This window comes from Seriola dumerili, unplaced genomic scaffold (assembly GCF_002260705.1).
Source record: "Seriola dumerili isolate Sdu_G_001 unplaced genomic scaffold, Sdu_1.0 BDQW01000331.1, whole genome shotgun sequence".
Lineage (NCBI taxonomy): Eukaryota > Metazoa > Chordata > Actinopteri > Carangiformes > Carangidae > Seriola > Seriola dumerili.
Genome location: NW_019174586.1, coordinates 9,613,316 through 9,631,150, shown reverse-complemented (window position 1 = coordinate 9,631,150; position 17,835 = coordinate 9,613,316). Strand labels below are relative to the sequence as shown.

The following is a 17,835-nucleotide window of genomic DNA, read 5'->3' as shown; positions in this document are numbered from 1 at the left end:
TTTACTATACTATGACGTTTTTTCACATTTGTATACCTTAATATAATATGACGTTTTATGCCTTACTATAATATGACGTTTTTTGACATTTCTACGCCATACTATACTATGACGTTTTTTGACCTTTTATACCTTACTATACCATGACGTTTTATGCCTTACTATACTATGATGTTTTCTGGCATTTGTATGCCTTAATATATTATGAGGTTTTTTGACGTTTAATGCATTACTATACTATGACCTTTTTTTGACCTTTTATGCCTTACTATACTATGACCTTTTTTGAAATTTTTACGCTTTACTATACTATGACTTTTTTTGCATTTGTATGCCTTAATATACTATCCGGTTTTATGCCTTACTATACTATGACGTTTTTTTGACCTTTTATGCCTTACTATACTATGACGTTTTTTCGCATTTGTATACCTTAATATAATATGACGTTTTATGCCTTACTCTACTATGACGTTTTTTGACCTTTTATGCCTTACTATACTGTGACATTTTTTGACATTTTTACGCTTTACTATACTGTGACTTTTTTTGACCTTTTATGCCTTACTATATTATGACGTTTTATGCCTTACTATACTATGACCTTTTTTGACATTTTTACGCTTTACTATACTATGACGTTTTTTGACCTTTTATGCCTTACTATACTATGACGTTTTTTTGACCTTTTATGCCTTACTATACTATGACGTTTTTTGACCTTTTATGCCTTACTATACTATGACCTTTTTTGATATTTTTACACTTTACTATACTATGACGTTTTTTCACATTTGTATACCTTAATATAATATGACGTTTTATGCCTTACTATAATATGACGTTTTTTGACATTTCTACGCCATACTATACTATGACGTTTTTTGACCTTTTATACCTTACTATACCATGACGTTTTATGCCTTACTATACTATGACGTTTTCTGGCATTTGTATGCCTTAATATATTATGAGGTTTTTTGACGTTTAATGCATTACTATACTATGACTTTTTTTTGACCTTTTATGCCTTACTATACTATGACCTTTTTTGAAATTTTTACGCTTTACTATACTATGACTTTTTTTGCATTTGTATGCCTTAATATACTATCCGGTTTTATGCCTTACTATACTATGACGTTTTTTTGACCTTTTATGCCTTACTATACTATGACGTTTTTTTGACCTTTAATGCCTTACTATACTATGACGCTTTATGCCTTACTATACTATGACGTTTTTTGGCATTTGTATGCCTTAATATAGTATGACGTTTTATGCCTTACTATACTATGACGTTTTTTTGACCTTTTATGCCTTACTATACTATGACGTTTTTTGACCTTTTATGCCTTACTATACTATGACGTTTTTTTGACATTTTTACGCTTTAATATACTATGACTTTTTTTGACCTTTTATGCCTTACTATACTGTGACATTTTTACGCTTTACTATACTGTGACTTTTTTTGACCTTTTATGCCTAACTAGATTATGACGTTTTATGCCTTACTATACTATGACCTTTTTTTACATTTTTACGCTTTACTATACTATGACCTTTTTTGATATTTTTACGCTTTACTATACTATGACGTTTTTTCGCATTTGTATACCTTAATATAATATGACGTTTTATGCCTTACTAAAATATGACGTTTTTTGACATTTCTACGCCATACTATACTATTATGTTTTTTGACCTTTTATGCCTTACTATACTATGACGTTTTTTGGACCTTTTATGCCTTACTATACCATGACGTTTTTTGACCTTTTATGCCTTACTATACTATGATTCTTGACATTTTATGCCGTACTATACTATGACCTTTTATGCCTTACTATACTATGACGTTTTTTGACCTTTTATGCCTTACTTATACTATGACATTTTTTGACATTTTTACGCTTTACTATACTATGACCTTTTTTGACATTTTATACCTTACTATACTATGACGTCTTTTGGCGTTTGTATGCCTTAATATATTATGACATTTTTTGACCTTTTATGCCTTACTATACTACAACGTGTTATGCCTTACTATACTATGATGTATTTTGACATTTTTACGCTTTACTATACTATGACGTTTTTTGACCTTTTATGCCTTACTATACTATGACCTTTTTTGACATTTTTATGCTTTACTATACTATGACGTTTTTTGACCTTTTATGCCTTACTATACTATGACGTTTTTTTGACCTTTTATGCCTTACTATACTATGACATTTTTTGACATTTTTACGCCTTACTATACTATGACGTTTTTTGACCTTTTATACCTTACTATACTATGATGTTTTCTGGCATTTGTATGCCTTAATATATTATGAGGTTTTTTGATGTTTAATGCATTACTATACTATGACCTTTTTTTGACCTTTTATGCCTTACTATACTATGACCTTTTTTGAAATTTTTACGCTTTACTATACTATGACTTTTTTTGCATTTGTATGCCTTAATATACTATCACGTTTTATGCCTTACTATACTATGACGTTTTTTTGACCTTTTATGCCTTACTATACTATGACGTTTTTTTGACCTTTTATGCCTTACTATACTATGACGTTTTATGCCTTACTATACTATGACGTTTTCAGGCATTTGTATGCCTTACTATACTATGACCTTTTTTGACATTTTTTACGCTTTACTATACTATGACGTTTTTTCGCATTTGTATTCCCTAATATACTATGACGTTTTATGCCTTACTATACTATGACGTTTTTTTGACCTTTTATGCCTTACTATACTATGACCTTTTTTGACATTTTTACGCTTTACTATACTATGACGTTTTTTCGCATTTGTATGCCTTACTTTACTATGACGTTTTTTTTTTACCTTTTATGCCTTACTATACTATGACCTTTTTTGACATTTTTATGCCTTACTATACTATGAGGTTTTTTTCAAATTTGCACGCCTTACTTTACTATGAAGTTTTTTGACGTTTTTATGCCTCACTATACTATGGCATTTTATGCCTTACTATACTGACTTTTTTGACCTTGTTATGCCCCACTATACTATGACGTTTGTACAAAATTTTTATGCCTTACTACACTAGTAAAAAACAACATGCTTATTAAAAGTCTACTCGTTTTTAAATGATCTTCTTAATAAGTTCTTTTTAAATTTCTCCATACATATCTTTGACACTTACATATACAAGGAACATATACTGACAGGCTTTGGGATGGAAAAATATTTATGTAACATATGTCCTACAATATAAACAGACATACTAAAATACAATTTTCTGTTAGCTAGACATATATGTCAATATATGATATTGTTTCAGTTTCTAACAGGTTTCACATGTATCTTTACACATACAGGCTATACTGCAAATAAATATATGATGTACATAAATGTCATATATAGAAATTCAACACACGTACATATATTACATTTCGGTATTGGTATTTCTGAATGTAAATTCACATCTTATATGTTAAAAAACCATTTGGTTGACGGCATTATTAAGTCAATGTCTTTGCTTTGGAGGGGTGGCTGGGTTGTTGCGTCCCTGTTAACGTTGAGACCAAACCAAATCCTGCTTAGGGCCCAATAAAGGCTTGGGCCAGCTCTGACTTTGGGTTTTGATGAAACAACCAGATATTTTCTGATGCAGTGCTTGATACTGATGATTCATCCAGGAGAGTTTCATTCCAGTCCAAGCTTTGGACGAGCTCCAACAGTTGAATCACCTTAGAGTTTTGCTTCCAGGACCACAGATGCTCAAAATAACCTCTCAAACTTAGAAATTCAGCACATAATCTAAACACAAAGTTGGCAAATTGATCTGAAATGAACCTTGTCCCTCATTTCCACTGAGATGGCCTAATCACATTCATATCAGTTCAATAACTTTATTCATCCCCAGCTGGGATGGATTTGTTTACAAACAGAGTCAGGTGATCACTACCGCTGTGTCTCAAGAGATGAGGACGTCCAATGTGGCTGCATTAAATTAAGCCCCGTGTATATGCATGGCACCTTGCTGTAAATGATTCAGGAAGCTCTGGTATAGCCTCCAGCTCCAATCCTCATTCCTATCACATCTGTATTTTCCACACCGTCGTCTCCCAGTGCAAACACTGCACAGCGTAGTGGGGGATTTTCTCCCTAAGCTGATTTATATCAGCTGATAGCCTTGTCATGAAGCTAGGTACTGGAATGAAAGGATGAATAGACAGATGAAAAAAAAACAATGATAGGATAGTGGTGAATGAGGAGCGGGTTGTGTTAATATCCATTTGAAAGGTAATACCCAGGGAGGGATTCAGGAGGGTTTCGGCTCTGTTTCGTCTCTGTAGCTTAACTGTGGCTTCCTCTTTGATCAGAAGCAATGAGAGGATGGAAAGAAGGAGAGATGGGTGAAAGGAAAAGGAAAACATTTAGAGGGATGGAAAGACAGAGGGAGGAGGACGTGAGGGTGTGGAGGTTTAGATGAAGATAGGTGTGAAAGGTCATAAAGATGGAGAGAAAGAGGGATGGAGATAGAGAGATTGGAAGGGAATGGCAATGAGATGATACAGGGACTAGAGGAAAGGAAGAGAGGATAGGTTTAAACAGATAAATGAGGAATGAAACAAAAAATGAAATGCGAGGATTGATAGAAGATGGAAGGATGAAGGCGGGAAGGAGGAGCAGAAGTCACATGATATGTTATTATAGAGAAATGGTGGAATCCAGCTCCTTAATGGGAAACATGAATGTGCCATGTAACTGTCAGCTTTAGTGATGTGATAAAAGTACAGTGTCATAACCTCACAGCCTCTTCTGCACATTATTCCCTTGTACAAACATCCATCTGCAGGGCGTTAACAGCTGTCTGAATATAGATTAAAAACTGGAATGAAATGTTACACTTTCATCTCACTATAAAAATTTAATTTTTAAGACTTTTTTTTGATATTCTGGATAAAAATGTGTTAAAAAAAAAAAGAAAAGTGTAATACTTTACTACAGATGTATCTGTCAGCTTTTCTTTTTCCCTTCCTCTTACATGCACACCTTTATTACCATGTTTGTATTTGTTTGTATTTATTTGTATTTATTTGACTAATCTCAACCCTTAACCAAACTGAAAGGGTTAAAAAAAAATTGCTTACTTTTTTTTTTTTAACACAGGAGAAAATTAAGTATTATTGTTAATTGATGGATTTTAACTTGTAAACTGCAGCATTGTAACTTATCTTTACTACTCTCTTTTTCTTCTTTTCCTTAGTTGAAGAAGCTGCTGCTGACTCCTCCCAACGTGCCCACGGGCATCGACGCACACAAAGATGGAGTCCATGGCCATCGTTACAGCAACAGGAGCCTGCAACTACGGCCAGTCAGACCTCTTGTCAAGGTGAGGCACAAATTACACTGAATACTTGGTGATTAAAGGTGAATTTGGCTCCTTTAAAGTTAAAGTTTAATACGATTTTCAAACATTTTCAAACTATCTCTTCTTATTTATCCTGCAGTAAAACTCCAGTCGTAGAACTGAAACAGTCGGCACAGTTGTAACTGCAGACTCACATCAATGTTTTCACTGGTTAACATCTCACTCCCTGTCCTCTGAAGGCTGGAGAGATAACAAAATTGGATTGTTTTCAAATCACTTTCCCTCAGAGGTGGCGAGTTAAGGCAGAAGTAATTCACTGCTGCATGCTGTGCCTGAAGTCAGCGTCCCTGCCACTGCAGAAACTGTTCTTCAAACAGGTGTCTGCACATTTTTTTTGCAGGCTGGAGTCAAGCCACTGCACAGAACAGATATTGGTATTTGATTATATAGTATTAGTAAGTTCTCCAGCCAGTTGAAACTGTCTTCACCAGAAAAAAACAGTATCTGTAAACAGTATCTCTGCTTAAAGTCATCTTTTGTGTGCATACAAGTAACAGCTGCTCTCACTCAAAAACAAATCTGGAGGTAGATTAAAATAGATGGTTTGGTAAACTGTAGTGTCTGACTTTGACACCAGAGCTTGCAGCTTGTCTTCCAGCAGTTTTAACCCGAAACAACAATCCTTCTCGAACCTTTATAAAGTTGTTTTAGTTTCTTCACTTTATACAATATGGGGACTTTTAACTGAACTTTAACCATAGAAGTCGCAGATCAGAAAACCCTAAATTATAAGAACCATATGGGTAGTTTAGAAAGATTTTGTTCTATGTTACAGATACCTGCCCAGTGCAATTCACCTTTTGTTTATCAGTCTTGTAAGATGTGGTGAAAGGGCATCAATCCCACCTAAAGCAGTTTTGTTAGACTGGCTTTCAGGGGGAAGTGTAAGCATCAAATCAAGGTTAATTGAAATTTAAAAGACGTTTTTCAACCAGTATTTTACTGTGAAAATCCTTCAAAAATATTGTTAAACCATGGCTTTGGTACCAAAATAGTTTGGTAGTAAAGTCAGTGTTGGCATTTAAGAAAGACAAAACCTCAAGCTTGACAGGTCTCAGATTCTCACTATACAATGTCCATGGGAACAAAAAGAAATAGCTAAGTTGCCAAAGTACAGCTGGCTGTAGTCCTGCTGGTAACAACAACAGTTTTTATTTTCCAAATGACAGATATCTCATTTTACAATAAAAACTCTTTGGGCCTTCAAGCATGCAGAGGCCTTCAGCTGCTGCCCATGATAGATGCAGTGTTGGGGAAGAGGGGACATTTACAATGGCCACTGCTGTATGACTTAGCAGTAATTGGATAGCTGCTAGCATTGTGCTTCAAGTGGCCATTGATTACAATACCAGTCATTTATCTTGTACAAGCAGAAAGCATGGTGAGCCTCCACACAGCCCCTCCGCTCTGGCTCAAGAAAGGAGGATTCAAAATACCCACAGGATGCAGCGCAGGGATAAGCCAAGCCTGTATCCATCACACACCCTCCTAACCTCGCTGTCGCTGGCTGTGTGTGTGTGTGTGTGTGTGTGTGTGTGTGTGTGTGATTTAGTTTTAGAGTAGTGTGGCTTTGCTGTGGCAGATGGCGGCCGTATTGACTGACAGGGCAAGAGGGCAATAGTGAATCACAGTCTCTCTCTCTCTCTTCTCTCTGTATGAGTAATATAGAATCAGCCATTTCATTGCAGCTGCACACTGAATCATCCCTCACTAGTCGGAAGCAGAATTTACTGCTGTGTGCTCAGTCCTGTATCCAGGGCAAGAAACTGAGGATACACCCGTACCTTCATGTGTCTGGGTTTTGTTGCTTTGTGGCTCATTTTTCTTGTTCCCAAAAACAAACTGCAGACAGTGTGTTGAGATATTTCCAGCGCACCTACAAAGAAGAAAAATGTTTAATCTAAAACATCAATAGTAAATGTCTGGTTTTAGTTTCAGCCCCTCAGTGTCAGTTTCTATGGTTGCCATTTCGTATTCATGTCCATTGACAGAAGCCTAGATAGATGTGTTGCATTCTTGAATGCGCAACATCAATAATAATGTTTAAGTGCACAGTTTATCACTGATATACGGTTTCGGGTCCATTAAATGAATTCTTATATGAGTTCTAAAAATAATAATTTTAAAAAATCAGGGACTTAGGGACTTAAGCATAACTTTTTTCCAACACTTACAATTTATTTTTCAAAATAAATGTTATATAATTTCAAAAATTGTGAAAAATTCTTAATAAACAATCTATAATTACTTTTTAATAGTTTTGGTGGAAGCATTTTCGGAGCATTATAAAATAACCTATTGTATTATAAACTGCTGTGAAAGGTGTCCTCTGCAAATCAAATTTCCCTTCAGGGATTATAAAGTTAATTAACCAACCCTTTTGCAATTGGGAAAAAAAATAAATCGGGGATGCATAAGGAATTAACATCTTTTTAAAAATTCATGCACGACTGGTGAAAACTCGTAACAACAAAATAACAACAAGCCTTACAAACACATATTTTTGTGAATCTACCACAGGATGGAAAACCAGCAAATTATCACAAATGTAGTTAGATGTTTGGGTACTGATAAAACTTACCAGACAAATTGAAATTGGCTGGTTGTTGGTGGTAATTTCAGTCCCAGACTCTATCATTGACTTGCTATTGCAGCATTAAATTCTTGCAGTCTAATCTCCACTACCCAGACAAGCTTAACAAGATCAGGGTTACAGGTCTAGATTCTCTCATTCTGACCTCCTCACGCAATTTCAAACCTTTTCATTATCTATTTATTTATTCATCTGGCTCAGTTCAGTGGTTTTTTATTGTCATAACACCAGCATGAAGCAGGAAGGAGGAAAACTGACGATGTAGAACATTTTTCTTCATTCAATATTAAAACATCTGTTGATGTGTGACTGCAATCAAAACAATTTGCAGATCATAGGTTATATAAAGAGGGTGTTGTAACTCTGCCACTGGTATTCATGTTTGTGTGTCTCCACCCTCAGAGCGACCTCCCTCAGGAGCGGAAGCCCCGGGCAGTGCGTCCAGCGGGGCGCCTCTGCACCGAGCTCCACCGCCACCTCACCACCGCCCAGGACACTGAGGACTTCCCGGCCCCCGACACAGAGGAGGACGAAGAGGAAGAGGAGGACGAGGACAGTGAGTCGGAGGAGGATGAAGAGGAGGAAGGGGAGGAAGAAGAGGAGGAGTCTTCCAGCAGCGAGGTGGAGGGCGGGGCAGTTTTGGCTGCTGTTCCCGCTGAGCCAGCCAAGCCTCAGTTCAGCTCAGAGAAAGAACTGCACTCTGTGGTGGAGCTGATCACGTACATGCACACCTACTGCCTCCCCACACGTAAGCAGCAGGGCTGGGAGCGCAAGGACCGGGACATCCCGAGGTCTCGGGCCCGACCTGAGGCCTCCCGCCCGGCCGCCACAAACTCTAACAGTAGAGTTGTCTTGGTGGCCACTCCTGGGACTAGTGGGGGCTTGACTGGGACAGGCAGTGGCGCTCCCAGGAGGCTCCCCTTTGCAAGGCAGAGGGAGATGAAGGCAAACTCCCTTCTCCGTGAGCTCCTGCAGCAGAGCAGCTCTTTTGATGTGAGCAAGCCTTACAGACTGCACAGCCCGCCATACTCCCACAGCCCCAACAGAGGAGTATCTGCCCCCTCTGCCCTGGCTAAATCAGCCCAAACCCAGTCCCCCAGCTCCACCACCCTTAAACCAGAGCTTCGTAAAGATTCCTCCTCCCCTGAGAGGAGAAGCTACTCCTCTGAGGCGCCTCAGAGACCAGAGGAGACCACAGAGGACGGCGGCTCCTTCTCAGTTCGGCGTTCCCGGCGTCTGGCCTCTTTTCCCAGCCGCTTCGCCAAGAGGCTTCGGCCCGGACGGGCGAGGGAGGAAGAGGGGAAGGACAGGCAAGAGAGGGAGGAGGGGCGAGCAGGAGTCAAACTCCTACCAACCCAAGCAGGAGGGGGAACCACAACGGAGGCTCAGCCAGAGCCGCTAACGTCCAGTGATGGCAGCATCGGTACCACGGAGCCGACCAAACCCTGTTGCCACAACGGTGAGATGGACAGGAAAGAAAAAGGCTTTTTATAGCTGCTTATATCAGATTTTTTTGGGGGGCTGTATTTATAGTCTCAATCTTACATCTTAATCTGCCCACAATGTCAGAAAATTAGACTGATAACAAATCAGTTTTTTCATGAATCGAGGCATCTCTCCCAAAGCTAAGTGTTGGTCCATTGTTTGACCGTCTTTCTATTTGTGTCTTCTCATCCTTTATGTTAACACTGACCCAGCCAAGCTGCTGTAGTGAGAAAATTATGACAAGTATAACAAAAATCTGACATAGGATTTATTTATTTTCCTTGGAGATGTGAGTGTTGTACTACAAGTCACACATGCTGTGGTCTCAGCGTTTCATTTCAAACATAATCCGTGTAAGACGGACCAAAATGTGACTGCCGATCACACTGATTATTAAGATCTGATCTGAGTCACATAAGAGGTGAGAAGATACCACAGTTGAGGCTTTTTCAGTTGCGGTGCGAGTGTAGCCCAAGATGCAGGGGTGAATTGCAGACACACACATCTTCCAAACACGCATGTTGTAACCTTTTCTTATTCTGATTGCAGAAAAGCGAGCCTGCCTCTGCCTGCCTCTGAACCCCAAGTCCACAGGGTGAGTATCTCTATGTAAAGTACTGTACCTGCTGTGTTTCATCATGCAGTGGAGCTTGGTTAAAGTACTCCGTTTTTCATGCATCTAGCTTACATTAGCACAGTATTTCATGTTAAGCACTGCGGTGTCTTTCAGGTTTTTATGTTACATAGTGCAACCAAAGAAATGACTGTGACAAAAATATCTACTAGTTCATAACAGCTACTTATACTCTGCCATAAAAGACAAACGGTGTGTGTTTTTCCAAACAATTCTTTTCGAACACTGAGAGGCAGTTTACCAAGCTTAAATTTAGGAGAGAAAATAATCCAAAATGACTCATTAAAAGCTTCACACTGGGTCTGATAATCTTATCTTTGAACAGATATCAACTATAGCTAAACTACTGATCAATCCATTGAAATAAAATGCAAAGTACCTCCTCCTGGGAAATCCTACAATGCCAAACATATAATTTACTACAATGAAAGTTTAGATCCAGACCCTCATTTAAAATACCTTTTAAAATGAATATTGCTGAATACTGGTACTACCACTGTCAGGCAACAGGTGTAAAGACCAAAGAGTATCTGCTTGTTTTAAAGGTCCCATATTTGACCCATAAGGTGTTGATCCATAAGAAGATATATTTGTGGTTTTAAGAACCAAAAATCATCTCAATTCAGTTTTACATCTCCTCTCTCAGGCTTCTCCCAGGAGCTCTAGCAACAACAGGTCGGTGAGCCAATCAGAAGAGAGGAGGCTCTGAGCCGCTCTGCTGATTGGCTGACTGTTTTCTGAGTGATCAAATAAAAATATAGCAGATTTCAGGTTAACACTGAGAGAAATTTTATTGTACTGTCCAGCTCCCCAGTATTTGTACATGTACTTAAATACATACTGTAACAGTAGAACATGGCCTGGCTCTTTCCAGGCAGTTTCCCCACTTTCTGTCTCATGTAAATGTAAAATGCATTCAGTTGAGAGCTGCTGTTCCACATTGCTGAGGAACATGCGTTCAACAGAGTTGTTTATTTATGAGTGCGAGTGAGAGACAGATTCCATTAAGAAGCATGATTGTTTCAGCTTTACTAATCTATTGCCTGTAAACATGCAAATTACTGAGTTAATGACATTTGCTGTCATTTTTCTTAAATTGAGCACTAATTGATTTGATCCTATAGGGGTTTTTAATTTATTGTCTCAGTTATGTAATCGAATGCTTCATAATCTGGAATTAGTCCATAATTCATAAAACGGTTAAAGGAGTTCGGCTTGGGAAGTTGTTGTTGGCTCTAAGTTAAATCCACTGAGAGATGCTACGACACATTCAACTGAAACAAACCACAATACTACTCAGCAAACCAAAGTTTAACAGCACTATCTGAACTAGACTGGATTTTGAATCTCAAACCACACGAGAATAACAATATGAAGAAAATGACAAAAGTGTCTTCCTGCTGCGTCATTAGTTAGGATCCTTTTTTTAATGTATATCAGTGAGCATGGTTTGCAGAGATGTCATGTATAATCTCGTAAGACTATTATATTCTGAGTTTATACACGATAAACCAGGCCTGAATTCAGCAATTTTATTCCAAGATCCCTAATGAACCAGGACCCCTGGCTGGCTTACTCAGATTTTAATCTGTACCAGACAGAGTGCCCTCACTGCTCTTACTTTTCTAAATTAACCTCCCCACCCATCCAGCCTCAAACGCTGGAACCTGTCCAGCTCCAACCAGTCAAAAAGCAGAATTGAGTTCCTGTACAAAACCCCTGGCGTCCGTCCATCTTCTAAATGAATCTGTCTTCTGAAGCACTCACAAAAAAAAAAGAAAAAAAGTTGTGTTTTTTTTTTTAAATTTTATTCTGCTGTTCTCTGCGGAGGGTAAGTAATATCCCGCCTGAAGCCAATCCACTCGGCACTGCTCCTGCCTTTCATGGCAAGTGCAGAAACAGAAACAGACAGCCAGAAATAGAAAGCAGAAGAAGAATAGGGGAGAGGACAGCGGAGTACATATGGTTGTTGTGATAAGAAATGAGGAGCGCCGAGAAATGCCAGTAGCATTTACAGGGAGAAATATCATTCAAATTCAGCAGACATCAGCTGAAACTGTGCAGTTTTTATTTTAGGGGGAGAAAAAAAAGCTTTTACTGAGCCTTTTAAGGATGTTATTGGATTCCTGTTGACGTGAATGTTTGAAAAGTGCAATAGATTCCAACATGACACAGCAGTCTTTAATTTCTCTCTCTCTCCTGTTTTATCTCTGGTGTCTCTCCCCCACCACCACAGAGAGTCCCAGTACAGCACCAAGTCTTTCGAGCAGACACTCAGTGTGGATCTGTGTGGAACGGCAGGTAAACACATCTCATGTTTACTCGTGTGTTTATTTGGATATACGCTGATGTCACCTGGTTACACTTGTTAGAGTGCAAATCTTTTTTCTTTTTCTTTTTTCTTGGAATAAGAAGTAACAGGTAGCCAGGCATCAACACTGCTCAGAGCTCCAGATGCTGGAGTTAGATGTGGAAATCAATACCACTCTTAGTGTATGGTTATTATGAAGCTGTAGCTAACAGCCAGTTCACTTAACTTAGCATAAAGACTGAGAACAAGGGTAAAAAGCTAGTCTGGTTTTGTCCAGAGGTAACAAAATCTGCCTACCAGCACCTGGAAGCTCTCTAATCAACATGCTATATCTCATTGGTTTAATCAAAACAAACACTGGTTATAATGCCGGACTATTTCTTGGCAGGGTGTATTGTGTCCTGCTCATGTGTGTATCACTTACCTCCCCCTCAGGTCTTACCCCTCCCACCACCCCACCTCACAAACCAGTGGAGGATGAGCTCTTCAAGCCGGCAGAGGGAGGAAAGGGCGGTGGAGGAGTGGGTGGCGGCAGCAGTGGCGATGGCGGAGGAGGTGGCAGCGAGTCTGTTCATCCGGCTTCAAACACTAACGTTGCCACGAAGGCCTCATCTTGGCTGAGCCGCGCCCACCAGCGGAAGCTTCCAGAGCAGACGGAGTTGTACGCCCAGCTGCGGCGCATGGGCCAGGCTGGCGACAGTGACACCCACCGCAGCTTTGGCGACCACGACTACTGCGCACTGAGCCTTGGGGAGAGCCGCAAGCGTAGTGCTGCCATGCTCGGCGCCATGTTGCAGGCACAAGGAGGGGCCGATGGAGTTGGCACCCTAGCACCCAAAGCAGCTGACGATCAGGTATCGGATGGGAAGGATAAGGGGGAGAGGCTGGTGATGTCAGAGGTCGCGGAACTGAAGGAACAGCACACGACCTTGGTGATATCATCATCGCTGCCGTCAGACTGCCAGTCGGCAGCCTCGGAGGAAGAGGTGGAGCGCTCGTTGGCATCTCGCTCACCCTCGCCCATCCTTCACCTGTGTCCAGACTCCCCCGCCAGCAAGACAGACTCCAGGTGAGATAGACAGACAACAAGTGTGAGAGGAGCGAAGGGAGAGCGACGGAGATTAGATCAACAGTGAAATGTAGTGAGAAGTATCAGATTGAGGAAAACAACAAAAGCAGGAATATGGATAGAGACAATAAGAGCTGAAAATAGTATGAGAAGACACCTGAAGAGAGAGAGAGAACAATTCTGTATTATTCAAGGACATTTATACACTCTATCCAGGTGTGACTCTTTAGTGCAGTTTCTCAGCATATTGTGCCACATAAGGCAAACCAGCTGCCTCCCAACACAGCCTCAACAATCTTGTGCTGCTAGCAAAGGCAGGGCTAAAAGTAGCCTCTGCACATTGGTAGTAGAAGAATAACTAAAAAAGGTGTTTCAAATCTTGTTTTGGGACAGTCATCAAACTCTTTAAGCAGTTTTTTTTTTTTTTTTTTCCAAATTTCAAGTTATGGCTCAGCTCATTTAAACAGCCTGATCTTGTTAGTTCATAATATCTGCTCAGTAGAACAAGATGGTTGAGACTTGCCTGCAAGGACTTTGCTGCAGTCAGTGAAAAGAAAGTCTCCCTTTTTTGCTGCAGTTCACCTGTTTCCTCATGTCTGACATTTCAGTTTCACCTTGTGTATGTCCTTATCTCACTTCTTATCCTCTCTCTCTCCCCTTTTCTTCCTCGGCCTCCTTTAGTGAGAACTCAGAGATCTGTCCCGATGACAAGCAGAGGAACAAAGCCAAGTCTGACGAGGTACAGAGAACATTCACTCTCTACAGTCTCCTGCACACTGCAATACTATAGAGTTAAAGAAACATTCATTCAAAAACATCCAAAGATAAACACACATACACAAAATGATTAGCTATAATGTATCTTACATGCAGGATCAGACTAAGAGACTGCATATAAATGAACACAGGGGCATCAGGAGTGTCTGAAGTGTTGAGCTTCAGGATGCTGCCCTACACTCCGCCTTCCTGCTTCAGTTGCCATGTCTATCTGTATTCTGTATTGTCCTTTGTCCTGACTGTTGCCATGGTTTCCCTGTTGCCAGGACAACTGCCAGGTGTTTTACATCCACAACCTGCCGAGCAGCGTGACCCAGAACATGCTGAGGAAACGCTTCCAGGTTTTCGGCAAAGCAGAGGACTGCAAAGTCATCATCTGCAACGAGTAAGTGTCCTGATCTGGATTCCTCGATCTGAAAGGAGGCCACATGGGAACTTTTTTTTTTTAAGAGACAGCAAACCTAGTTTTTGTGCTATGGGTCTCAGCGTGTGTAAGAAAGTTGCACAGACTGTTTAAAATGTGGCCTTTATAAACAGATGGAAGTATTGAAGTGTCATTAATTTATAGGCTACCAGATTGAAATGTTAGTGGTAGAATTGAGTTACTGGGGTTCGTCATCAGACTCATACAAATCTTTTTTTTTTTTTTTTTTTAAAGATGTGCCGCAAACATTTTAAATTCTTCAGAAGGACTGAAAATCACAAACCTTCACAATTTGTTGGAACAAAATGTTTAAATCTTTAGTATCCACATTGTGATGATTACTGCAGCAGTTCAAGCCTCCAGTGTTCCTGTTTTTGTTCACATGCTGAGTCATCATTTCATCTGACTATTTTCAATTCTCAGTCAAGTGATTGCTAAGCAGTGATGCATGTAGCACTGACAGCAGCCTCAGGTTCCACACTTTCTTGTGTATGTGTAGCTTCAACAGCTAGATAGTGGCCAGGAATAGTGATACTATTTCCCTTGACCTAGGCACTGAACCGGAATTGGTCCCTAAGCTTTGTACTGTTGCTGACCACTGCTCCTACATATTTAGGATAGGTCAATTACAGAGGATAAATGTTCCCATGGGGACTAATTAAATATGACTTTTAAAAGTTGAAGATAATAAGGGTGCCCTCGTCTTGTGGCAGACAAACCTTTTTAGAGTACCATTTAGAGTATTGGTTTATTTTTGTCCTTCTTGTTTGCCCTTTCACTTATTTTAGACATTTGTTCTGACATATACTTGGTGTAGCATACAAAACAGACATCAGTCCAAGAACAGATCAGATCAGTAATCAAGGTGTTTTTGGTTTCATGTCCTCTGTATTAGAACATTTCAGTCCAATTATCCTTTAAATGTTCAGAATGAGTATGATTGGTTTAGCATTCTTCATCTCTACTTATGCAAGTGTGTACCTGTTTCATCTCCTCAAAAGCAAAGTGTCATTAATGTAATGCATGTGTCTGTCTCTGTACCTGTCCGGTTGTAGGGAGCGCTGTGGGGTGATAAAGATTCGCCAGTCAGGGGTTCAAAGGCACTGGAGAGAACGGGAGACCGTTTTCCAGAATGGACCTGCAGGCTTAAGGAGGCTGACAAGAAAACGCTACATAGACCTTGGTAATGAACACACACACACACACACAGTGAAAGGGTTAAATAGACTCAAATAGTAAATGAGCATCACCTGAAAAATGGGCAACTTTGGCAGCTTCTAGTTGCTGTACTATAATTTTCTGTTGTCAGTTAGCTTTAGCCTGTTGTTGCAACATTAAATCCAAACTGAACTGTGTCCAAAGGTTTTCAGATCTCCAAGAGTTGCATCAGTACAGCACTGTCAACCAAAAATGAAGGTTAATATCACAAAGCATAAATTGGCACAGCTGAATTCATTTCTATTGCAAAATACATTGTGCTGGAAGCTTTTTGGCAAGGTCGTGACTACCGTGACTACCATGTGCACTAGCTATTTTTAATTGTGACAAAATAGATTTTTGCAATTTTGCATGTCACAATTCACCAAAGTTGAAGTCTACGCAAAGGCACCATGCAAGTTTACTTTGCCTCCATACACAGTCCATCTGAAATTGTACTTGAAGACTGAGAGGAATGTATTCTACATTGACTTCTTGTGTTTGACTAGGCCCTTGTTTTTCTTTCTTTTAGATGAGGCAGGTCCGGGCCCTGTCAAAAGCAAGTACGATGCACTGGACTTTGACACTCTGCTGAAGGAGGCCCAGAAGTCCCTGCACCGCTGACAGCACAGCACCCCTGACTGGCCAGCCTTAGTAAACCACAGCAACACCCCTCCGACTACACGGCTCTGCCCTCAGACAGGCCTCTCAGTACCTCCATGCAAGGCAACCTCGCAAAATGTTTACATTTTTACCATTGGAACAAAGTAACGATAAGGACCTTGTTGTTTTTTAAGTTTCTTTCACCGGAGGATACTGCTTAAAAACGAGGAAGCCACTGGGAGTCTGGATGAGTTATGAGACAATGGAGGAAATAGGACTTTTAACAGCAATGGTACAACAACTACACATGATAATGATACAGTTCTCTGCTGAACAACAATAACAACAAAGCTGCTTCCTGTCTGTGTTGGTGACATCATCGCCCCGCCTTGGAAGCACAGGTGTGAAAGACTTCTGTAGCAAAATACTTGCTATCCCTGCGTTGCGTTGGTCGTCGTGGTGTGTGTTTCTGCGTGTGCGTGTTCTTTGTTCTGTTTGTTTTGTAAAAAAAAAAGAAAAACCTCCCTCTTTCCGGCCAGGGGTGGTGAACCTGCAAGCTGTGTTCGCCCTGAAGTTGTGTGGTTGTGTAACCAGAAAAAAAATACAAAAAAAAAAAAAAACCCTGCTTTGTTTTAGCGAAAAATTGTGGATGTTATAAATTTTAAAATCTATTGTGTGTGTGTTATGGACAAAGAATATAACAAAACACATTTAACGTAATCATTTGATGACTGATAAAGTTTACAAATCTAAAATGAAGAAGAAAAAAATCATGTTTTTTTCTTTTTTGTAATTGTAGTGCTTCCTTGATTTGATCTATGCACTGTAAGGAGGTAAATGTCTCCGCTGTCCTCCACTTTCCCCCTTTGACTCTTGTCTCTAACTCTGCCATGCTGACTATTTTGGTTTCTGCTACTGGCTGCTGCAGGCTCTGTTTAATAGGCGCTTTGTTCATCAAGATCCCAACTTGGATTTGGGAAAAATTTTACCTCAAAATTCTTTCCAACCAATTCAGACTAGAGTGGTTACGAGAGAAGCGCTTATCTTGAATGTTGCACATGTGAATAGGCCAAATAAGCTAAAATAAAATACCCTTGGCTAGTCTGCTGACGATGTCAAATTTCCTATGACATGACTGTAGTGGGTCGAAAAGCTTAAAAATATTCACTGCTTTGGTTAAAGAAAATCCATTGGTTTTCGGCTAGTGTTAGAAGTAAGGGTTGGGGTAAGATAAGAGTTCAGTCGGGATTGGATTGGGATAAAGTTAGGGTTACAGGAAAGGTGTAAATGTACCAAAACTGGTGATTGAACACCAAT

The 17,835-nt window shown here is 39.8% G+C and overlaps 1 protein-coding gene across 1 annotated transcript in view; it reads left to right on the top strand.

The window, feature by feature from the left end:
• LOC111232566 (peroxisome proliferator-activated receptor gamma coactivator 1-beta-like) overlaps positions 1-17,093 on the top strand; it is a 98,378-nt gene extending 81,285 nt beyond the window's left edge. Inside the window, exons 4-12 of the mRNA XM_022760147.1 lie at positions 5,261-5,386; positions 8,421-9,477; positions 10,053-10,098; positions 12,374-12,438; positions 12,884-13,517; positions 14,199-14,256; positions 14,561-14,679; positions 15,774-15,901; positions 16,448-17,093. Coding sequence (XP_022615868.1) covers positions 5,261-5,386; positions 8,421-9,477; positions 10,053-10,098; positions 12,374-12,438; positions 12,884-13,517; positions 14,199-14,256; positions 14,561-14,679; positions 15,774-15,901; positions 16,448-16,539 — 2,325 coding nt within the window. The 3' untranslated portion in view covers positions 16,540-17,093. The remainder of the gene's footprint in view (positions 1-5,260; positions 5,387-8,420; positions 9,478-10,052; positions 10,099-12,373; positions 12,439-12,883; positions 13,518-14,198; positions 14,257-14,560; positions 14,680-15,773; positions 15,902-16,447) is intronic.
• Positions 17,094-17,835: the final 742 nt, after the last annotated feature.